The 21,048-nt window shown below is 35.4% G+C and overlaps 1 protein-coding gene across 7 annotated transcripts in view; it reads right to left on the bottom strand.

Moving 5' to 3' along the window:
• LOC133207119 (sodium channel protein type 2 subunit alpha-like) overlaps positions 1-17,607 on the bottom strand; it is a 73,007-nt gene extending 55,400 nt beyond the window's left edge. For 4 of the 7 annotated variants that reach the window (XM_061343771.1, XM_061343750.1, XM_061343762.1 and 1 more), the window contains exons 1-4: positions 17,351-17,607; positions 8,881-9,124; positions 8,060-8,313; positions 1,951-2,267 (exon numbers count right to left, since the gene is read on the bottom strand). In XM_061343771.1, the coding sequence (XP_061199755.1) occupies positions 1,951-2,217 (267 nt within the window). In that variant the 5' untranslated portion in view covers positions 2,218-2,267; positions 8,060-8,313; positions 8,881-9,124; positions 17,351-17,607. The remainder of the gene's footprint in view (positions 1-1,950; positions 2,268-8,059; positions 8,314-8,880; positions 9,125-17,350) is intronic. The other 3 variants (XM_061343786.1, XM_061343778.1, XM_061343794.1) reach the window with 3 other exon arrangements.
• Between the last annotated feature and the right edge of the window lie 3,441 nt (positions 17,608-21,048).

The raw sequence follows: 21,048 nt of genomic DNA, 5'->3' as shown, positions 1-21,048 counted from the left end.
CTCATAACCTAGCAAGTCCATCAATAGTCTGAGTTCACACTTTTGCTCAAGAAATCTGACTACTTTTTCTGATCATTGGAGGTTAGAAAATACACTTCAGTACTTCAGGTTTCCTCTGATACTTCATTTATAGAAGACTTGTTTAGAAAAACCTATTTCTCAACTTATTTATGCAACTTTATTCCTGATTTTTTTACAGCTAGTGGAGAAAAGGGCTCAGTGCACATCATTATATTGTAAGTTAGAATCTGCATGGAACTGCTGGTATAACCAAAAACATATAAATGAAAATAACCCTTGGCCACTCTCCTTCTCTGAGCTTTCACTTCTTTAAATTTCCTTAATCATGCTAATATTATCTACAGCACTGTTACACAAATGTTAGTGTAGGTTACACAATTACATATGGATTCTGCTTAATTTTGTATTTCTATCACTGAAGCCACAATTTTAAACAGTTTTGTGAACCGAACTCAACCACAAATTTAGCCACAAAGTTGAGAGTACTCTTAGCATGACTTTTTCCTAACAGAGTGAGGTTTTTTTGCAGTTTAAAACGTTTTATGTCTTCATTTTTTTATAGTTGCTCAATGTCAAGTGTCTTATCATGACTGCAGCCTGGAATGCTTCAAACCATCATCAGAGCAAATGTGGCTGTTTCCTTCTATATTTCAGAGAGACAGGAAAAGATAATCCCAAGCACTTGTCCATAAAACACCTTCTGCATTTTTTAATTTAGGGTTATTATCCACAGCTTCATCTTCCTCCACTGTCCTTACCCACAACATTTTGCAGGTTTATCAGGAACTGAGAGAACATCTTGATGCTGCTAAAGCAGCATGCAGAACTAAGCAGATAAAGAGTACAGATGACAGAGAACCTGCTGTCAGCTGTACCTTTTACTAATCTGTGCAGGATACAAGGCATTTTTAACTTATCTCCAGGCTGCACTATTTCAGATCCTGGAGGAGTTTAGCACAGTCCACAACTAATCCCAGCTACAGTGATACACTTGTTTGTCAGGAGGCAAATATTTTGCTTGAATTGATCTGTTTGAACTAGCTTTTCTGTTTCCAAGTCCCTAGCTTGTGGGTCATGTGAAAATGAGGACTTTGTATGGCTCTGCTAATCAGAAGGGGAAGTACACCTCTTAAGAATTCACATTCTTCATGGAGTACAACCATGCTATTAGAGGTACAGTTGTGTTTCATAATTGACAGCCTTGCACATGTAACTCAGGCACGTAACTTTTCTCTTACAATGTGCAACTCTTCACTCTGCTTTTTCTGTATGAAAACTCTCAATTAGTCTTCAGAAGAACAAAACTGTCTCTTTTTGATTCCTTCCTCAAAACCCAGCTTTTCTGTGGTGTCTGCCACAGATTTTTAATTGACAGCTGTGCAGCAGAGATCTGTCACAGCAATCCCAAGCACCTGAACAACAGTGTTCATTGTTGCAGTTTTATATGAGCCAAAATATACACAGAGTCTTTATATGCTGCCTATATATGGATATATATATTTTATATGTACATATATAGATATATGTTTACATATGTTACACAGCTATAACAGAAGAATACAGCTACAGTTCTTTATTTTACTGACATGAATGGATGCAACCTACTTATCCACAACCATTTCCACTGCAAAACCTTGCTTGGAACAGCTCACTTGTCATATCCAGTCTTATTACTACCTTGAAATCAGGAAAAGTTCAGCCATGTTCTCAAATTCAGGCAAACCCAAGGAATTGTATCTTCCTTGCAATGATGTAAATAACAAGTAACTGTTGAAGGACTCACCATATATAAGAGCATAAATCAGTTCGATCAAATGAAAGGATGTTTCTGTATATTTAGTGGCTTCATGGGTCAAACCATATTTTGTGATTAAACCTTTCTAGTGTAGAAAATTATATTCTATTTTGTGCAAAAGATTATTCACTCACTTTTTTATTGATATAATATGGGTCCAGGTCTTCCAAAGGTTCAGACACCATTCCTGGAGGTATGTCACCGTAAATAAATGGCAGTGTCTTTCCTGCCTCCAGGTCACTGTTTGGTTTTGGACCATTTTCGTCATCATCATCTGTATGTTCTTGCTTGGGCTTTTTAGCTTTTTCTTCTGCACAACGCTTCTCAATAGCTGTGAGAGAATCTCTGGTAAAATAGCGGAAGCTTTCAGGTCCTGGTGGTACCAGCAGTGCCTGTGCCATGTTTTCATCCTGCAAATTTAATTACTTTTAGCCTCTCGCATAAGAATGACCTATAAAAGAAAATGAGATAATTTAGGTAAGCTAGTTGTACCAACAGAAAAGAATAAAAATTTGCTCAGAAACTCTTTCCAGGCCTGAAATGGAAGCAGTGCATTTCAAGGCTGAATGAAGGAAAAAAAAAAACAAAACCTGCTCAGAATTTATTCAGATATTTTACAAATGATTTTTCAGCTTTTTCCTTCTGTTCTAGAAAAATACATTACTTCTGCCCACAAACACTACTTTGCCTATGTCCTTAGACTTGCCCAGTTAGAGCAAAATATGGATATGAGTGTTTTTAAAAAGTGTGTCTTTTTTAACAGCAAGTATAAATGCATATCCTATGAGGTACTCTTGAAAATTGTAAACCTATATTTTACTAATCAGGACTCTTTCCATTTCTTTCAAGTATTAATTAAACTTTACAAGTGTAAATATTTTTATTAAATGAAAAAAGAACTTGTTTTTGTAATTAATGCTGTTTAAATGACAGCAACTGAACGATGGAAGCAGTGAGTGCAATTCCTTCTTACTGACAGTTTACCACAATGAAGGGTAATGTTAGATACCAAAGCAGGTTAGGTTGCATTTATTGACTGTCTGTGAGCTGTGAATCAAACCAACCAGCCTTTTAAGTAAAAGGAAATAGGATGTATGATTAAGATTAGGCAGGAATGAATACTGCTCCTGATTCTTTGCAAGCCAAGTGCCATAATATTATTTCAGACTAAAACTAGCTTGAAATTTAAGTCTGGTTCCCTATGAATGCCTTTGGTGCCAGTACTGGATGATGTCCCTGCTGCTACAACAACTCTGCAGAGCTCCCGCTCTCTGCACCAAACTCTCCATTGTAGAACAGTTCTCTTTATGAAGCCCTGCAGGGCATCAGCTGAAAGTAATGTTCTTTTCTCTCTTACAAGTCCTTCTGCAGCAGGATCAGTTGCTTAAACTTATGCACAGTGTAGAGGTTTGAATGGCTGGAGGGAGACGATGGCAGAAGGCAGGCAGATCTTGTTAAGGAGCAGTGCCACCAAGTAAGAAATGATAGCCTAATTTGGTGTCTACTTTGCAATAGTTTGTGGCCTGGTGTAGTAACAATTTTAGTTATGAAACCAAATTTTTAAGAGTGAGTTTCAGTGCTTTTAATGAGTTCTAGTTGTATTTTCTGTACATGAAGCCACGTAGCCTTCTCTACGTTACTTCCTGAATGTGGAACATCTGTATTCTGGAGGTGTCATGTAGATTTGAGACATAATATTGTACTCATTTGCACATTCATTCAATAGTCTTTCTCCTAAACATTCTTGCCTGTCTGGAGCAGTATGTAGAAATTGCACACATGCACCGACACACACAAAGTGCTGCAGTCATGATCTTATGAAATAATGGATTCCTTTTCAAATGACCCCCCAAACCCAAAATCGTTTGTGAAGTTAGAGGGGAATGTTAAAAAAGTGCTGGAAGAATCTACAGAAAATTGGAGGAAATAAATTAAACTGCATATTTCTAAATATGAATTACCAAGGTAAACCTGCTCAAATGCCACATCAAGTCTTCACCTCTGAAATGGGTTCACAGCATAGCATCAGTGTGTAAGATCAGTGTAAACTTGTTGCCCTAGGTAGCTTTTCTATGAAACTAGTGTTAAAAGGTGCACCCTCTGAGAGTCATCATGGGTATGCTTGATGTTCAGAGCATTTGGGTAGGCTGCTCTTCATCTGTTAACAGTTATAATTACAAATGCTGTAACAAAATACATTGTCCTCACTAGAAATATGTTTGTATTGCTAGAAGTCCACAAAGGAGCCAATGAATGACTAGGAAAAGTAATATTAGCAGACTTGGGGTTTCAGTGTATTTCTCAGACAGTCATAAAACATACTTTAAAAAATTTTTTTTCTTCCCAAGTTGGAAACACCGCTTGAGTGCTGCCTCCACTACTGTCTAGTGCAGTTACATCTTTCCTGTGTACTGCTATTACAGAAGAAGGTTTTTCCTATACTAAGTATGCTTCAAGTGTTTTCATTCAGATTACAAAGCTTAAAAGAACAACACACAAATATGTATTTGATTAATGTTGTTATAAGGCAATTTAATAGAACAAAGAAATAAAAGTGATTCTGTTCCCCCCACCGAGCCGTGAACAAGCTCTTAACAATTCTTGAACTATAAACCACTCATTTGTTAATGATAGTTTCTCTCTTCCTCCTTCATTGGTTTTAAAATTCCTTGTTACCTAGTAACTAAACTGCCAGGACATGAATGATACTGGGCAGAATTCAGGTAAAGAATTCCATGGATCTAATAATTTCAGAACAGCTTTCGTTAAAAACCAGTCTTTAAAGGAATAGTCTCAAAAATACATGTGGTCCAGGCCCCTCAAAACCAGATACTGTTCAACAAAAAGGATTCCAAGTTTTGAAACACAATTTGGGCCTACATACTGTATGTATAAAGGTCTGCAAGTCTATAGATTTCATTAGAAAAAATAAGCTCTGATTTATTAAAGATGTAGTTTTGCCAAATAAATCCATTAAATTGTATTAGAGCACAGCATTACATAAATCTTTCTCCAGTTTTTCTTTAGTCACTTCCTTTGAATAATAATACTGAGCAATAAACAGTATCCATATGTTCTTAATTTTATGTATATTTCCATTAATTATATTAGGTCCATGGATAGCTTGTTAAATTTTATTTTTGGCTATAATTATCTTCACACCATTTACACAGAAGATGACTCAGAAAGTAAGTGAAATATCTGTGCTAACAATGTCAAATTGATTTTTGTGTGTTTCTGAAAAAGCCAGAAGAAGTGGCCTGAAGGTATGTATTTTTATGATGTCTTAAATCAGACATGTGGTAAAAGTGAAAGTATCAGTGTAAGAGCCAGGTGGATCCTATAATTACTTAGTAAAATCATAAGGTTATCTATCACCTTATTTGCATTCTGCGTGAGAGGGTCCACATTCATACTTTTCAAGGCAGAGAAATAGCAAACCTTGCAGGTTTTCTTATGGATTTTTCTTTTTTTCTTTTAGAACACTGGATTAGAATTATCTTCATGCTAAAATCTAGAAAAAGCTGACTACTGAGATTTTTGTTCCATTAAAACTGAAACACTGGCACACAAACATGCATTTGATTAGAATTGGAATAAGTGCAAAGATAGCAAATGGAATCTGTAAAATGACCAACCATCATATTTTTCTTACGTTAATTTTCACTTGGAGAGGCTGCAATTTTGGAATAATATCTTCCTCCATGCCAAGCACAGCAACAACCTCTCAGATGCTAAAACTTGGATAAAAACCTCTGCTCTAAATCACTAATGTTAATAAGACTAGCTGTCTCATATTAGGCCAGTAAAGATATTTGTCCAAATCAAAAAGGTGGGGCTCCGATGGTAGGAGAGACAGAAAGAACAGGGCTAATGGCACTTCAGAAGTAAAAAGTCACTGTTGTGTGATGATGTTGTGAGAAAATTAGCCCAACTCAAAGAACCACTGTCCTGAGAAGGAAAGGACTACAGAGGGTGGGTATGCAGAAAGAGTCTAAAGAAGTAAGTCATCTTGACTCCCCCTCTTAGCATTTGGGAAGTTGCTTTGTAAAATTCAGGTACTAGTTTTCTGGAAGTGAAGATAATTCATGTTTAAATTACTATAATCAAATTCAATACTGGGTAATGCTGCACTTAATGTTTCCTAAAAACAAAAGGAATGGTAAATATAATTTTGTTGTGAAAATGATCTAAAATGAAATATTCTTATTTAAATATCTCATGGTCTTTATGCACAGAGGCTAATGTCACAAAGAAAAACCCATCTCCTTATGTGCTGAAGTGCTTTAAAGTATTTTTTTACAGTTACAGATTATCTTTTCGTAACTAACATTTGCCTAATTTTTCCTGGCATCCTTGCACTATTTTTTAATGCTTTAAAAATATTTCAATAAGAAACAGAACTCCAAAAAATGAGCCCAAAAATGTCACTACTGTAATTCAAAGTGGTAAATGTAACGCAATACACAGTTAATTCAGATATCTAAAGAGGTATCTGTGATAACAGAGGTATCAGTGAAAACTATCTATGGATTCTAAGCCAAGGAATCCTTCAGTGTTGGTTCCACAAAAATTGGTATTTTCAAGGAAAGGAGTGAACTTCCTCAAAGCTGAAAACAGAGTCCAGCATTTAGTATGTGCTCAGAACCTGCCTCTTTAAACTGTAATCTACTAATGTAAACTATGATAATTTTTGTTTACAGGTCCCAACTGACTAATATGTAGGGTTTGTTGGCCTTAATTTTTGTTTACAGGTCCCACCTGACTAATATGTAGGGTTGGTTTTCCTTTTTTCCATTCCTTCCAACATTTATCACTCATCTATTGTGTCATTTTCCTTAGACTGTAATTTATCTGTAGCAATGCCTATAATTTTTGTCTGGATTTGTACAGTCAGCCTCAGTAGCCTATAGGCAGTAGTGTTATGTAACTATTCAAAAGAAAAATAACAAAATCAACATCAGGTATTAATAAAATTAATAAATCATGGAAGACAAAAATACTTGTTACTAGAATATGAAATCAACTAATAAGGATATGTAACAGAAACATTACTTCCTTAATAAAAAATCACTTAAGAGGTTTTAGAATGGGGTAGTGACAAGTGGCTGTATATGAACTGTAGTTCACAGTGGATGAAACCTGACCAAAGAACAGTAAATACAGCAAATATTAATGAATTATACTAATGTGGTGCTCCAGGGATGTTACATGAAATTTTATTGACTTTTATTGACTTTCAATAAAGTGTGAAAACACATTAACTAAATCTTAAGAATCTGAACCTAAAGAAAAGAAAGTACTGTAACAGTTTGGAGATCTGGGTAGAATATAAGACATGAGGTTCATTCAGTCTGACTGCTGAAAGACTAGGCAAATGGGAAAACACTCAAAGAAGACTGGAAAGCAATCTCAGACCTGTCTGAAAGATCCAGAAGCTGCTTCTTGGGAGGGCATCTTTGGACACGCTCTCTTACTCACCAAGACATTGCTACGGATAGTCTTTCCCCCTGCTTATTTGCCTGTTTGTGACCACTGCTATTCCTCAGCCATCTATTTTCTTCCCTCTCTATCTCATTGCTACATTCACTTTTGAATTAATTTCTTCCTATTTCTTCTATTCCCCTGTTTAGGAGAGGAAATAGTGGATTAAGAATCTTACCTCAAGGCCAACATATGCTGTACCTAGTAAACTTGAGCAATAAAAAATTGATGTATTATGTAAAGAAATGAACCTTGATTTCTCAGGTACATACCTGCAAGTTGTAGAACCCCGAAAAAATCATTTGACCCATTTATTTATGAAAACTGATCAAAATCTCAAAGAATTCTTTACATGCAGGCCCACCTTATATTTTCTTTAACACCATAAATTGCCCCTGAGAAGGTGTGAAAAGAGATGAAGTGTGAATACTTGAAGTATTGGAGAAACCTGAAGGTGGCCAAATGAAAACTATATGCAATTTAAGAGGAAGAGGAAGGGTCTCTTTCTTGGCCTATCAACCCGGTTGTAATACAGTATTCGTTTAATATTTTGCAAATACCTTCCAACATTAAGGATACTTACATTCGAATGAAAAATAGATACAATACATGTAACATGAATTTCTACAGCTAGACTTTACTAAAGATGATAATTTCATTTTCTCACTGATATTTTAGTGAAGATACATTGCGCTATATCTAATAGCTATCTTATGAAGTGAAACATTATTTATGGCTGAGAAGAAAAGATAGTCTTACCTTTCTTTTTCTAAGAAATGACAAATCTCAGAAAGTAGCCACTGGATCTTTTGCTATCATGAAAACAAAAAGGCTACATTTCTAGCAGAAAATGGAACTGGTAATGAAAGTTTCTACCTGGGAGCTGAAGCTTCTTCAAGACAGAAGTTTTTTCAAGAATCTGTCATTCTTTGTTCCTGTGTCCAAAGCTGCTCAGAAGTAATTGTGGTAGACGAAGATAAGTCTACATATTCGTGTAGATACATTTTTGCAACCTAAGAGCAAAGAGACGTAGGAAAAGCAGGGTGGAACATGGGTTAGTCCACAAAACCTAATACAGACCAAAAGTGCATTAAAGAATATTCTTTAAATTATATGAGTCAAAAAATCAGTTTATTATTTTACTTGCATGCTTTAATTAAAAGGGAAAAATGGGTCTTGTTGAGATTTCTATATAACTAATGCAGTCGTTAGTAGATATGGAATAACAGTGCCTGGGCTAATGGGAGTGTCCTCATTTGTCACTTAGGAAACTGCATAATGTATCATTCCTCCCCACTAGATTTACTGTCTTTAATCAGGAATAGCAGTTAATTCAGCTTGTATTTGCATGAAAATATGGATACTTCTTCATGTTTTTTAACTTAGAGAATGTCAGTATAAAAGTTCTTTTTTGTGGACAGAATTTTTCTTCCACCTCAAGCAATGTATAGCAGAAAAAGACAATCTCTTCAATTTAAATATTGCATCATTACAAGAGCTCACCAAAGGTTGGTGTTGTCTTCCATAGTCTTTAAAGCTTTAATAATCTGAGTATTTAGTTATTTAAACAGTCTACTTACAACTTGCAAACTTTAGTCTTCAGCCATTGTAATTGAGATGAGATGTCTTTGAGACATTTATTCTTGATTGAACTAGATACTCTGGCTCTTTTCGTACTTCTGTGTGTTATTGTTATTTTGTTTATACTCCTAGAGAAGAAAAGAAAAAGAAGACATCCCCCTCTTTTAGGTCTCTGCTCCTGCCATGGCAGCCCTTAATATTTGCCTCCAAATATAGTGAGAATGAGCAGCCACTGTAGAAGCCCTGCAGACAAAATAAAGAAAAATCTGTGTAGACACAGAACAGGTCAAAGAGTACACACAAGGTGGGAAAACAGAAAGCAAAAGCTTTCGAATAGACCACTGCTTCTTTTGCATGTAGACAGAAGATCTCCAAGAACTCCTGCAGAAAATGCATTACAAAAACTAACCTAGGAGTTACCTACCAACAGTTACTATTAATCTAGAATTACATTTTTCCAAAGATGAAATAAGTTGTACCACAATTAAAGCTTCTATTTGCTTAATAATGTAACATAAGGTCATGCCAACAATTGCTAACAGCAAACTCTTTCAGAGTCCTGGTCATTTTCAGTGAGACACTGATTAAGCATAGCTTACTGTGGTGAGTCACTACTGGAGAGGCTCCACTGAAGACATCTGAAAGCTGTGTCTCCAGCATTAACCTCAGGGGATAATGACTCTCATACTGCCACCATTGACACTTATTCACCAATGCATATTTTACACTGAATGTCGCTTTCCCTGGGGGTATGTAGAGGATTTCCCCATCCCTTTGCCTATTGGGTGCATCTGGATTCTGCTGCTGGAGTAGCACTGTGGCTTAAATCTGATCTCATGGTCAGATACAATGCAAATAAAGTGTAAGTGCAGTTGCTTGCAAGTTTTAAAATGATTATAGATCAATATAGATGAATATAGATTCCTAATAAAAGAGTAGTCTTAATTTCAATTTAACTAATATTAAGCATTCACATGCATTTGATTTCAAAATAGGGGGTGTAATTTCTATCCAGCTGTTAAAATATTTGCCAGTTTACAAAATGTAAAATGAAGAATTCATCTTTCATGTGAAAATTAATAACACTAGCAGTACAGGGTATTTCAATAAATCTGTATTTCGAGTTACAGCATAATGCAGAGAACCTTTTTTCACATGTAAGCTTAGTCTCCACCTCCCTATTTTTTATATCTATGTCTCTTTGTACTGACTGTATCTCCAATAGATAGGAGATACAGCTTTGTATCTACTAATGCAATACATCGTTGTAGTACAGTAGTTATCAATGGTAGTCACAGCAAAGGACTGAGGTTGGCATTATTGCAAGCCCTTTGTCCTGAATTTATAATAGGCCTAGGCCATAGCAGAGTAATTTAATTACAGAATTTCAATTAATAACTCATCTCATATAGTTTTTAGCTTTTTTTCTGCATAATGCAGATATTTTTAATACTCAAAACTATATTTTGAGGGTTTTTTTAATATGTCTTTAGTTCTCACCCCAAGACTGGAAATTTTCATAGGCAGGTTTATAGAGTTTTACTATAGTTGAAGGTGATAACAGAGCATTATTTTGGCGGATATTATGTTGACCAAAATAATTTTTATTTGGGTAGATTATTGCAATTCAGCTTCCAAGAGTGAATCATAGGTAAACTCTCAGCTCTAGTCAGAGGTGTTTCCTGATGGACAGATTGTATATATTCTTTCCTGTGGAACTCCTGCCTGAACTCTTCTTCCTCTATGGCGTCAGTATTTAAGTCTTATTAGAATATCCTTCAAACTCTGAGATAGGATATTGCTTCCAAAAAAAACTTACAAACTATATCCTCATACACGTGAGATCCCTTTCAATGTAATAATGAGCTGGAAAAGATAGTTGCATATTCCTGTCACATTGACCTGTGGCAAGATGTGTGACTCAATCTCAAATATGATTTAGAAATTATATGGGGTCATTTGAAATTAGATACTCTTATAAAGACCCTTATAGGACAATATGACAGTGATGGCTTCGACTAAGTGAAATCTCATGTTAGAGACAAAAGCCAGACAATGAACGTAAACTGCGGGCAATCATATGGACATCTGAAGTCTTAAGTGATTATAAAAATGTTAACCTGGTCTTAGACTAACAGGAGACAGAGCTATCCACAAAATTAATTGTCCAGATACAGAATTGTTTGTTGCATGTCCTCCATTATCTAGATTCAACTAGTTCTTTATGGCTTTTTGTACTCACAATTTAAATGTGCTGACGAGTGAAACATTGGAACACACATCAGTATCCACTGGCATGGAGGTATTTAAGAATTCACAATAAAGCACCAGTTAGCAAAACCTAAATACATCAGTATCTATTTTGCTTTGGGAAAAAAAGCCAACCCAAAACAAAAGAAAACAAAACAAAAAAACAAGCTTTGTTTGAAAAGTAATACTCTCTTCTAAATTTTTCTATGGAAACTTATGAAAATGCATTTGTAACAGAAAACATTGCTTATAAACCTGGAAAGAAATTACAAATTGAACTCAGAAAATTAACAGAATCATTAAAAACCATGCAGCTGGAACATGTGCTTTCCTAGTCTTACTAAGCCCCAGAAACTGATCCAATACAAAATATGACAATAAACTGTATAGCACAAGATTAATGGATTGTATTTAGACTTTGACAGTTGTCTAGGAAACCGAAAGGGAAAAACTGGAACTTCTGGCTGAGAGGCTTACATACAATTCTAAACTGAATGTGAGTGTTCCTACACACAGAGCAAAATGCACAGAAAGTCATCATGAAAACAGAGAGCATTATACCTGTGGTTTAACACAGCATATGAAAAACGTACATGATTTCTTCAAGCATCTTGGTAGTTCCTAATAAGACATAACCAAGCCCTAAATTTGGAATGTTTTCCAAATGGATTATGGAAGTATGACTTTGATCTAGTCGGTCACTACCTACATGTAATAAATCCAAAAGAGCAGGGCCTATGAGTTACAAGTTCTAGAACCCCTTGAAAAGGTGTCTCTTGTAATGCTGAACTTTTAAGTATATTAATGAAATATTGTACTAATTAGAGACCTATGGCTTTAAGTAATATACACTACAGAATGATAGTGTTATAGCAGCTACTAGAATTTTAGCATTCTTTCTATTATAACACAAACTAAAGCAAGTTAATATGTAGGAAATACATGGCAAACAACTTAAACAGCTGTTAGTAAAAAACTTTCAGGAAGACTCCTTTAATACTCAGTTATAGATTCACTCAGTAGGAGGAAATTCCTTCCTAACACAGGTTGAATTTTTTTTATACTGCTCTTGGTCAGAACTTGTGTCTCAGGCCAGGCTTCTTGATAAGAACATTTTGGCCTTAAATATTAGTGACAGGCTTTTCTTTAGACACTTCATCCGAATAAAAGTAAACATGAGGACTGCCCTGTTTCAGTTAAATCTGACACTGGACTACTGGGGCCTTTTGAGATTACTTATTTCTGCCATGAAGTTTATTCTGCTCAGACCTAAAATAACATCATAAATTGATTGCCTCTTCTACCATAAACCCGAGCACTTTCGCTTTCATCTGTTGTACACAAGTTTTACAGATTACTGGGCTTTAAAATAAACAGAATTTTGAAAAAGATTCAAAGCTGTCTGTGATGAGTGGAATGTGCCTTGCTCCTTGATAGGGCATATTAAAGCATATGCCTTCACTCATTTAAAAGGGCTCTCTCTCTGTAACACAGAAGTTATCACAGGAAACTCAATTTGCTTGCAACAGTTTAAATTTGGGGAATTCCTTCCCTCAAAACAGTGCTTTTCTAAAGCAAACACATTCAAATGTCTGTTCTAATAGATATCTGTGGTGAAAAATATCTTGCTTTGACTGTCACTGTGGAGTTAGGTTAACTTTTCTAAAATATATGGGGTTTTGTCATTCCTATGGCTTACTATCATAATCATGTAGTAGAAGTTGATCCTTCTTACTTAACCACTGTGTAATCACATACACATTCAAAATAAATGCTCTTAACAATAGTAACAGCAGAGAAATTTCAGTAGTTAACGAAATCAAGTTGGTATCACGTTAACTGCACCTGAGGAAAAAAAAAAATCCTCTGTGGAACAGAGGCAAATTCACCTTCAGGTTTCCAAGATGGCCACACATATATTTCAAATATGAATAAAAAGGGATAAAAATATTCTTGTACCAAGGTTTTGGTGCAGTTACACAGTTATATTCTGTGACTGGCTTTTGAAAAGGCAGTGAGAGTTGTTTGCTAAGACAGTGCATTCAATATCTGAAAACTTCTTATTTGGACATACTTAAAATTAGACCAAGAACTTTGATTTTCTGAGAATATATTTTTAATCAGTGTAAATCTGGAATTCCTTAGTGTGTCCAAATATTAAAGGATAATACAGTTACACATAAGAAAGGGCAGACTTTCAAGGAAACTCAAACCAATGTAGGCAAAAATCTGGGACATGTTGGCCCAAATTCAGACTACATGGGTTCAGGTAATTTCTGCTTCTAGCCCAGGACTACCAGCCAGAGAAAAGGCATGATTTCTGAGAAATGATGGCGGTTTTTTCCTCAATGAGTAGGTAGCCAGGCCACATCGTGAGATATATGTACCTATATACCTATATACATATATATGTATAGGGAAATATTCTTCCTCTGAACAAATAATTTCCTTTTATTCCTTGTTCATTTTAATTCTACATAGTTCTTCTTCCTGTTAAGTGATTATACTGGGGTATACTGAAGGGGTCACAGAGCCAGTAGTACTGATACTCAGTCATTTTCCATATTGGCATTTGTGATATCCTTTCAGATTTACTAGTGTCCCTCATACTTTTCATTCAGGAAATGGTGCACAGCTCTATGTGCTGCTCAGCTGACCTATACATATGTAGAAACTTCAACACATGTGAAACATCAGCTTTACTAAGCAGGTAGCTCAACAATTCAGTGTGAATGCAATTGATATGTCTGGGATGGGCCAGGCTTGCTGCATATGGACTACACAGTCAATATATACATTTTCAAAATGTGATCATTTGGTAAGGCTATCTGACATCCAGCAAACCAATAAAGTCAGGAATCCAGAAAAGCATCAGGAAAAACAAATTCCAGGTTGAAAAAGGGACATGAGCGCATGGTAGCTATATGATTATACTAGGCTAAGTAAAACTACTCGGTAAAGAAATCAATAACAATAAAGAATTAATAACTAGACATATAATTAATCTGAGCATAAATAACCTTTTCTTCAAAGTTTTTACATGTGAAAGAGCCTCACAGAAGGCTCACAAAAGCTCTTTAATTAAATTTTAACATTTTAGTTGAATTTTTAACTGTAAAACATGTTCCATGATTTGTCTTAGTTGTTAGAGGAAATGAACAGTATTTTATTTGTAGGAAAACCTTACAAAGACTGGTGACCAGTTTAAGAGCACCAATTGGCTAGTGCTTTTGGCTTTTTTTTTTTTTTTTTTTTTTTTGGAAAGAAATAATTTTGGGATGGATAATGAACAAATGAGAGAACAGATACTACTGTGACCTAGTATTTAACTTGCTTACTCCTGTTTAGGATTACAGTGGTAATACACTCACATTACGGTTACTCAAGAGCATATGGTGCTCCTACTCTATATTTTGAAGTAATAGAGTCCCTGCCTGAGCTGCTCTTACCCCTACTCCCTCTGTCATAAGACAAGGAAAACCAAGCAGTAACACTATCACAGTAATATACTAGGTATTTCAGTTGCTCATAAAGAAAATTTTGATGAAACCTGATGAACAATGTTGAGGTCCTATGGGAGAGCAGTTAATACTAAACTTAGAGATGCCACTGGCAATGTGCTTCAAAGCTTTAATGTGTATCTGTAATGAGTATCAGCAGCTTTCCAGTGAAGGGGATGCAGTTTCCTATAGATGGATTTTATGGTTGTTGACATGTAATTTGATAGATTCACTAAAGCCACAGCTCAGAATGTGTACTTTTGTTCTGTAAGTAGTCTGAACTAGTGAGCATCAATTTTATTATGATATTTTAAACCTTTCATTTATTCGTGTGAGGATGAAAAAAACCCATTCCCTGCAAATGGTAACAGTATATATTACTGATTAGCAGCTACAAGGTAAAAATAATATAGAAGAGTTACACTGAATGGCAAATCAGCTAATTAGACTTTTGAAAGTTAAGTTTCTAAATTCTAACTAGAATTTCCTCATAAAGAAGAAGCAAATGTAACTTCCTGAAACTTATTTTCAATAGTAATTTTCGGGGTTCAACAAATAGATATCTTAACAAGTAAAGTACCAAAATATCAGAAAGTTGCATTTATTTCCCTAATAAGTTTATATCAGGTAGAGTTCAAGCAATTTTTTTCATTTGTCACCTTTTGGCAAGAACAACAGATGCGTAAAAAGAGCCAGGATTTTCTCTACTTAGAGAACAAGGTCATACCTTTCCTGCCTTCTACAAAGCTAGTATCCGCTAGTCTCTGATCCATCAAAAGTTGTGGGACTCCAGCAATGTAATTGATACATAGCATACACATAACAAATTGTATAGGACTGAGAATGTGAGCAGCAGAAGGAAATGGACAGTCAAAGCATCAGTCAGAAAGTTCCATCTTACATTCCAACATCCTTTTTGCTTCTAAAATCCTTATTCTTCTGAAGGCAAGTAAATTTATCTCCATGCCTAATCTTCATAAGGTACAAATTAACTCATGTAATGCTAACTGATGAAGAAACAGAAGTGAAAACACAAGATGTGTTGTCACGATATTGATTTAAGTCACCATACTTTCTACCCTTTCTCCTTTCCCTTCATCCCTCCCCACTCCAGGTTACCTGATAATAAATGGAAATGACCAAACTACCACTCCAACAGAATCTGAGAGGGCACAGGGGAATTGTTTAATGTTCTCCAACAAAAATGTTAAAGTCTTTACCTCTGCTTGCATCTAGCATTAGCTAAACAGAACTTTACAATGCTGAACTTAATTGGCACAGCAGAGAAAATCAGTATGTGCTCTTCTGCTCATTAGAGGGAAAAAACATAGGCTAACAACCCAAGCATCACTTCTATAAATATCAAGGCCTAATAAACAACATATCTGTTTAACAGGTGCTGTGAGGTTTCAAATTACTGCAGCAGCTCACGTTCTAGACTTTAACAATCTTTCCTCACAAAATGGAGATGTGCAAGAGAGCAAAAATTAAATATTAAACTGTTAGAATTAAAAAGTCTGCAACTGTTTTCTTGACAAATCAATTAGGAATGCATAAACATGGTATATTTAAAAACAAACATGATCATTATTACTAATTATTTTGAAGTTATACTAGGACATCACAGACACATTGATTTGGCACTGTAAAAAATACAAATTAAAAACCTTACCCTTTAATATACCTACTTCAGGTACAGGCCTTACTTGCTACTCTGAGTACCACCTGAGAGCCAATCCTGCTCTCTTTTTTCATATGGATCGAGATGTGATTTGTAAACAGTGCACTCCCTATCTTTTGGCATTTTTTTATTTCTACTGTTTTCTCTTGGAAATAATTCCTAAATTGATACTATGATAACACATATAGTTTTAATGTTAACGTGTGCCCGTAGAATCACTACTGAAAACAGAATTCCCATATCAAAGTGATCTTCAATTGACATCTTCCTTTTACCTTCAACAACTGACAGCTTTAATTATTATTGGTTACAATGAATGAGACAATAGATAAATAGACAATAAAATGAAGAATTATAATAATTATTGTGCTGATTTCTTCAAATGTTCCTACTAAGAAGCATATAGTACCTAAGATGGTAATGTTAAACACAAAATTTTAACTGTATCATCAGTGTGAACCTCTGATTAATTAACAGTTGGTGAGCCCATTCTCTCATACACACAGACACACAGCAGTGCAAAAATAAATGGCACAGAAAGAAAAAAAATCCTTATAGATCTTCTACAAAATCCAGCCAATAAGAGAATTTCTTCAAATACAATATATATATTGAAAATAGCAGTAACAAACCACATAGATTTTATTTCTGGATCATCAGAATCTTATGAGACCTGCTGTTCCTGAGCCTGAATATTACCATATTTTTCTTATTAGGAAACAAGGTCACTTCTGTAAAATGCCAGGAATTAATTTAGTATACCTTGATTACAGAATGATCTGATTTTGCAAGTAAGACTACTGCATCATAACGTCACATTAAGAGTACAAGGCCAGATACCACATTTAACGAGTTTAAATAAAACAAATAATCACACCATCATCACAATCAGACAGCACAAAATGGCTTTGAATTCCCCATTTCATCTTTGGCTTTACCTTAACAGCAGACCAGAGGGTAAAATCTGATTCCAAAATGTGGATAAGATCATATTGCTAAGATTTATTATGGCTATAATAAAATGTTTTGCCAGCTTACCTGATTGAAAGAGAATGACAAATCACTGCAAAGCCAAGCATCCAAAAATAATGTGATAATATATGTCTCCTCCTGAAATAGTCCAGATTTCCATCCACAAAGCTTTACTAATTATTTATAATTTCTGTATTCTCAGTGAAAAAGAAAACACAGAGACCTTTCCAGAATCCTCCCTGATTCTGCCTCCGCTTCCTGTTCTCAGTCTCACTCTATGGTACCCAACATATATCAGAAAACAGCTTATTAGGAGAAGGAGGGGGTGAAGGGTGGGGGAATGGAGGGGGAGCAGAAGTGAAAAAAAAACGCAGCACCTAACGTGGCAGCTCCACCTACTGGTAAAGATAATGAATCAAAACGTACAATGCATCAGTTTATGAGGTGCCTTTATCCCAGTTTGTTCTGACATACACATCCACCAGTTCCCGTGTAGTAAATTCCTCCGGACAAGCAGCAGAACAGACCACAAACCCACACTGGCTATTGAATCACCATTTTAAAGATTTTTTTCTTAAAATAATTAAATTTAAAGCCAGAGGTCTATATGCATTCAGCAGAGAATTTGAAATGTGCTGTTTCCTTTAAAAATCCATGGGAAGAGATGACTGTGTAAATACCAGAGCACAGACACTGACTGCACCCCTAACTTGTGTATGCTGAACTTGCATAAAATACTACTACACATTTTTGGCATTATGTTAATTTATTTTATGTGTGTAAAATGTAGTATGCTTATGTAAAAAGCATAGCTCAAAGTCTTTCTTTAGACAGCATTCCGGGGCATGTGCAGATTTACAGCTGCTTACCTAGGATTCCTCTAGCCATCCTGGGAAGAAATATTAGAGCAGTGGCTCCAACATCGCCTGGTCCATGGGCAACAGCATTGAGTGAATAACGTGCTTCAGGCAACGTATTTTGTCTTGCATGTCAGTTTGAGGAGTATTGTGTCTGTAGAAATGCTGAGCAATGTCAGCAAGTGTGTGTAATGTATTGACTCATAGCCTTGGGTTAGAGATCACTACAGTTCCCAACCAATTTAAAATCAACCTACTGGCTTTGTTCAGTCGTGTGGGATTTAATGAACAAACATTATTCCACACAACAAGAAAAAAGAGTATAGGAGACAATGAGTATTTTGCTCTTTGGTAGCTTCTGTATTTTCTTTCAGTAGCTCTTCAGTAGTGTCTAGAGACAGCCCCATTCTCTGTCCCACCAGTCACATACGTTCTGGATGCAAGGACTCCAGGGCAGCGAGCACATACCCAGCCTGATGGCCGCTACCAAATCAGAACTACACAAAGCAGCAGCAATGGCGACAACTGCATACAACTGATGTCCCTTTTCTCTAATATCATACAGATATCCCTCTTTAAATTAGCATACTTAAACTACAAACCTTAAACATTTCTGTCAATTTGTAGTAGTCCTTTTAATTTCAGTTAAGCTTGCTGCATGCTTTACAGATACAAATACCAAATTCCTGAATTTGGCTAATAACAGCAAACAGAAATAAATTCTCAAATGTATGCATTCCGTATGTACAGATAATCTCCGTATATTAAGAAAAAGAGATGAGCTCCCACATTGCAAATGTAGCTGCATTACTTTCCTTGTTTGTTTTTGTAGAACCTTAATGTAGAACCAGAGCACATGGGGACACTCCTGATCACACTGTACAAGAAAATCCCCCCTTTTATTTCAAAGAGACTTTGTGGGTATGAACATATAGCACAGGTTTTTAAGGGGAAAAAAAAGAAAGATTTGTTCTCTCTTTTATTTTAATATTTACATTTTCAAACTTGCAGAAGAAGGAATTTATTTTTAATAAAAAAATGTGTATTGTCTCTAGAGCATTGGGTTTGCTTTCATAGGATTATGTTAATTTAGCTAACCCAAGAATAAACAGAGGCTGGTGCCTTGATTTTAAACTGCTTAGGAACATTGTTTTGCAACTGTATTGTGTTTTGAAAATCAAATCAGTCTTTGGATAGGACTTTCACTTGCTTATATGCTGCATTTATTTTTATTACTCTTATTTTAATCTTAGAAATTTTTCTTTGTGGTCTTTGAAAGTTTTCTTTAGGAGGTCTTTATGTCATAGTCCAAATGTAAGAATCATAACACTGTAGTTAAGGGTGGGTTATATGTGTTGAATCAGTTTCTTCTGGAAATATAAGAAAGATGTAAGTGGTACATACCATGTATATCAAATGTGTATATGTTCATGTGTACAAAATCCCTCTCCCTCCTATCCTCTGCCTCACTAGATCCCACTGAACAGTCAACTGCCAGATATGAAAATCAGAAGAGGTCATTCAAAAGACAACCACAAATAGACTGCTTTGACAAAAGTAATTTTTACCAATGCCAGCCTGGCACTTGTTTCAATTCGAATTATTAGTATAACTTTTAATGAATCATTACTGAAAGTTCAGTTCTGAATTTGCATTTAAAAATATAACTTGAAAAGCCCTGACATTTTTAAATAATCCATTTGTCTGGGAATCCTGCCCCAGGTGCAGTTATGCTCTCAGTAATGATTGAATAAATGCAAAGCTATTCAGTCACTTAACTAAACAGCTGAAACAGAAATGTTGAAGTATCTAAGTTGCAAAGAGAAAAATGATTTTGAAGTGTTAAACATGAATGAATGCAGGCTTTGTATGAGGTCTCATAATATAAAGGCAACTCCTGTACATAGCTCACATGTAACTTCTCAGCAATGCTTGTTTCAGCATCAAGTATTTTGTTTGGTTAATACCATTATTTTTGGACAATAATTCTCTTTAGTAATTCTCAGGCACTTTTGTGAACATTAACATGCATTTAAAGGCACCAAAATATAAGACACTCTGTCATATCTATTCCTTCAACTATTTACCTGTATCAGCCTTTGAAAGTGACCTAACGCAGTATTTAGCTAAGTCTGATGGATCTGACTTTACTTCAAGACTGGCTGATATAAGGGTATAAACCCTTGGTTTCTTTCTTTTTTTTCCTCCCTTTTGTCGCTACAGTGAAGAATTAAAAAATTGCTTGTAATAAATTTTATACCAGAGTTACTAATGCATACTTACAAGCCCCGGCCCTGACACAGTGGCTTTTCAGCTTATAAACTGCACTTTTACTTGAGAATCTATTTTTATTTGACTGCCTCATAGGGCGATAAGCAAAATTTAGGGAAGGCAGTACACTCAACTGCAATAGAAGAATCTGGTCTAACATTTAAGGAAGATCAGTGGTAGACTTGCAAAAGAGTTTCTACAGTTTCTTCTTATTCAAAAACTTGTGGGTTACACATGTGGAATTTCAAAACTGGGAAAGGAAATGCAAACATGGCAAGCAGTCAAATGATACAGAACAGACATGCAGAACTTCTTGGGGTAAAGAGGGGCCTGAGGGTATGTGTAAAGTCCACGTCTTCCCTGTATCATCAGTAATATCACAAAATTCTCTCTGTAGAGGATCACAGAAAAGTATAAGGACTTCATAATAACTGAAGCCTTTGATGGTTAGATATTTAACAGGCCACGGAGCATACTATCTGAAAAATTATCTGCTATAAGATACACGTAGTAATGTCACAAAAAAGATACGTGATCAGCAATCTGTATGTTAATGGTTGTAGCTGTCAGTTATAGCAAAATTATTTTAACATTAATGTTACTAAATAATAGTTTAGACCCCTCCTACTCTTGTCA

This window comes from Neopsephotus bourkii, unplaced genomic scaffold, assembly GCF_033783945.1.
Source record: "Neopsephotus bourkii isolate Nb327-2 ecotype Australia unplaced genomic scaffold, CSIRO-AGI_Nbou_v1 NB_196, whole genome shotgun sequence".
Taxonomy (NCBI): domain Eukaryota; kingdom Metazoa; phylum Chordata; class Aves; order Psittaciformes; family Psittacidae; genus Neopsephotus; species Neopsephotus bourkii.
The sequence above is the reverse complement of the archived record's forward strand: the minus strand, read 5'-3'. Positions and strand labels throughout refer to the sequence as shown.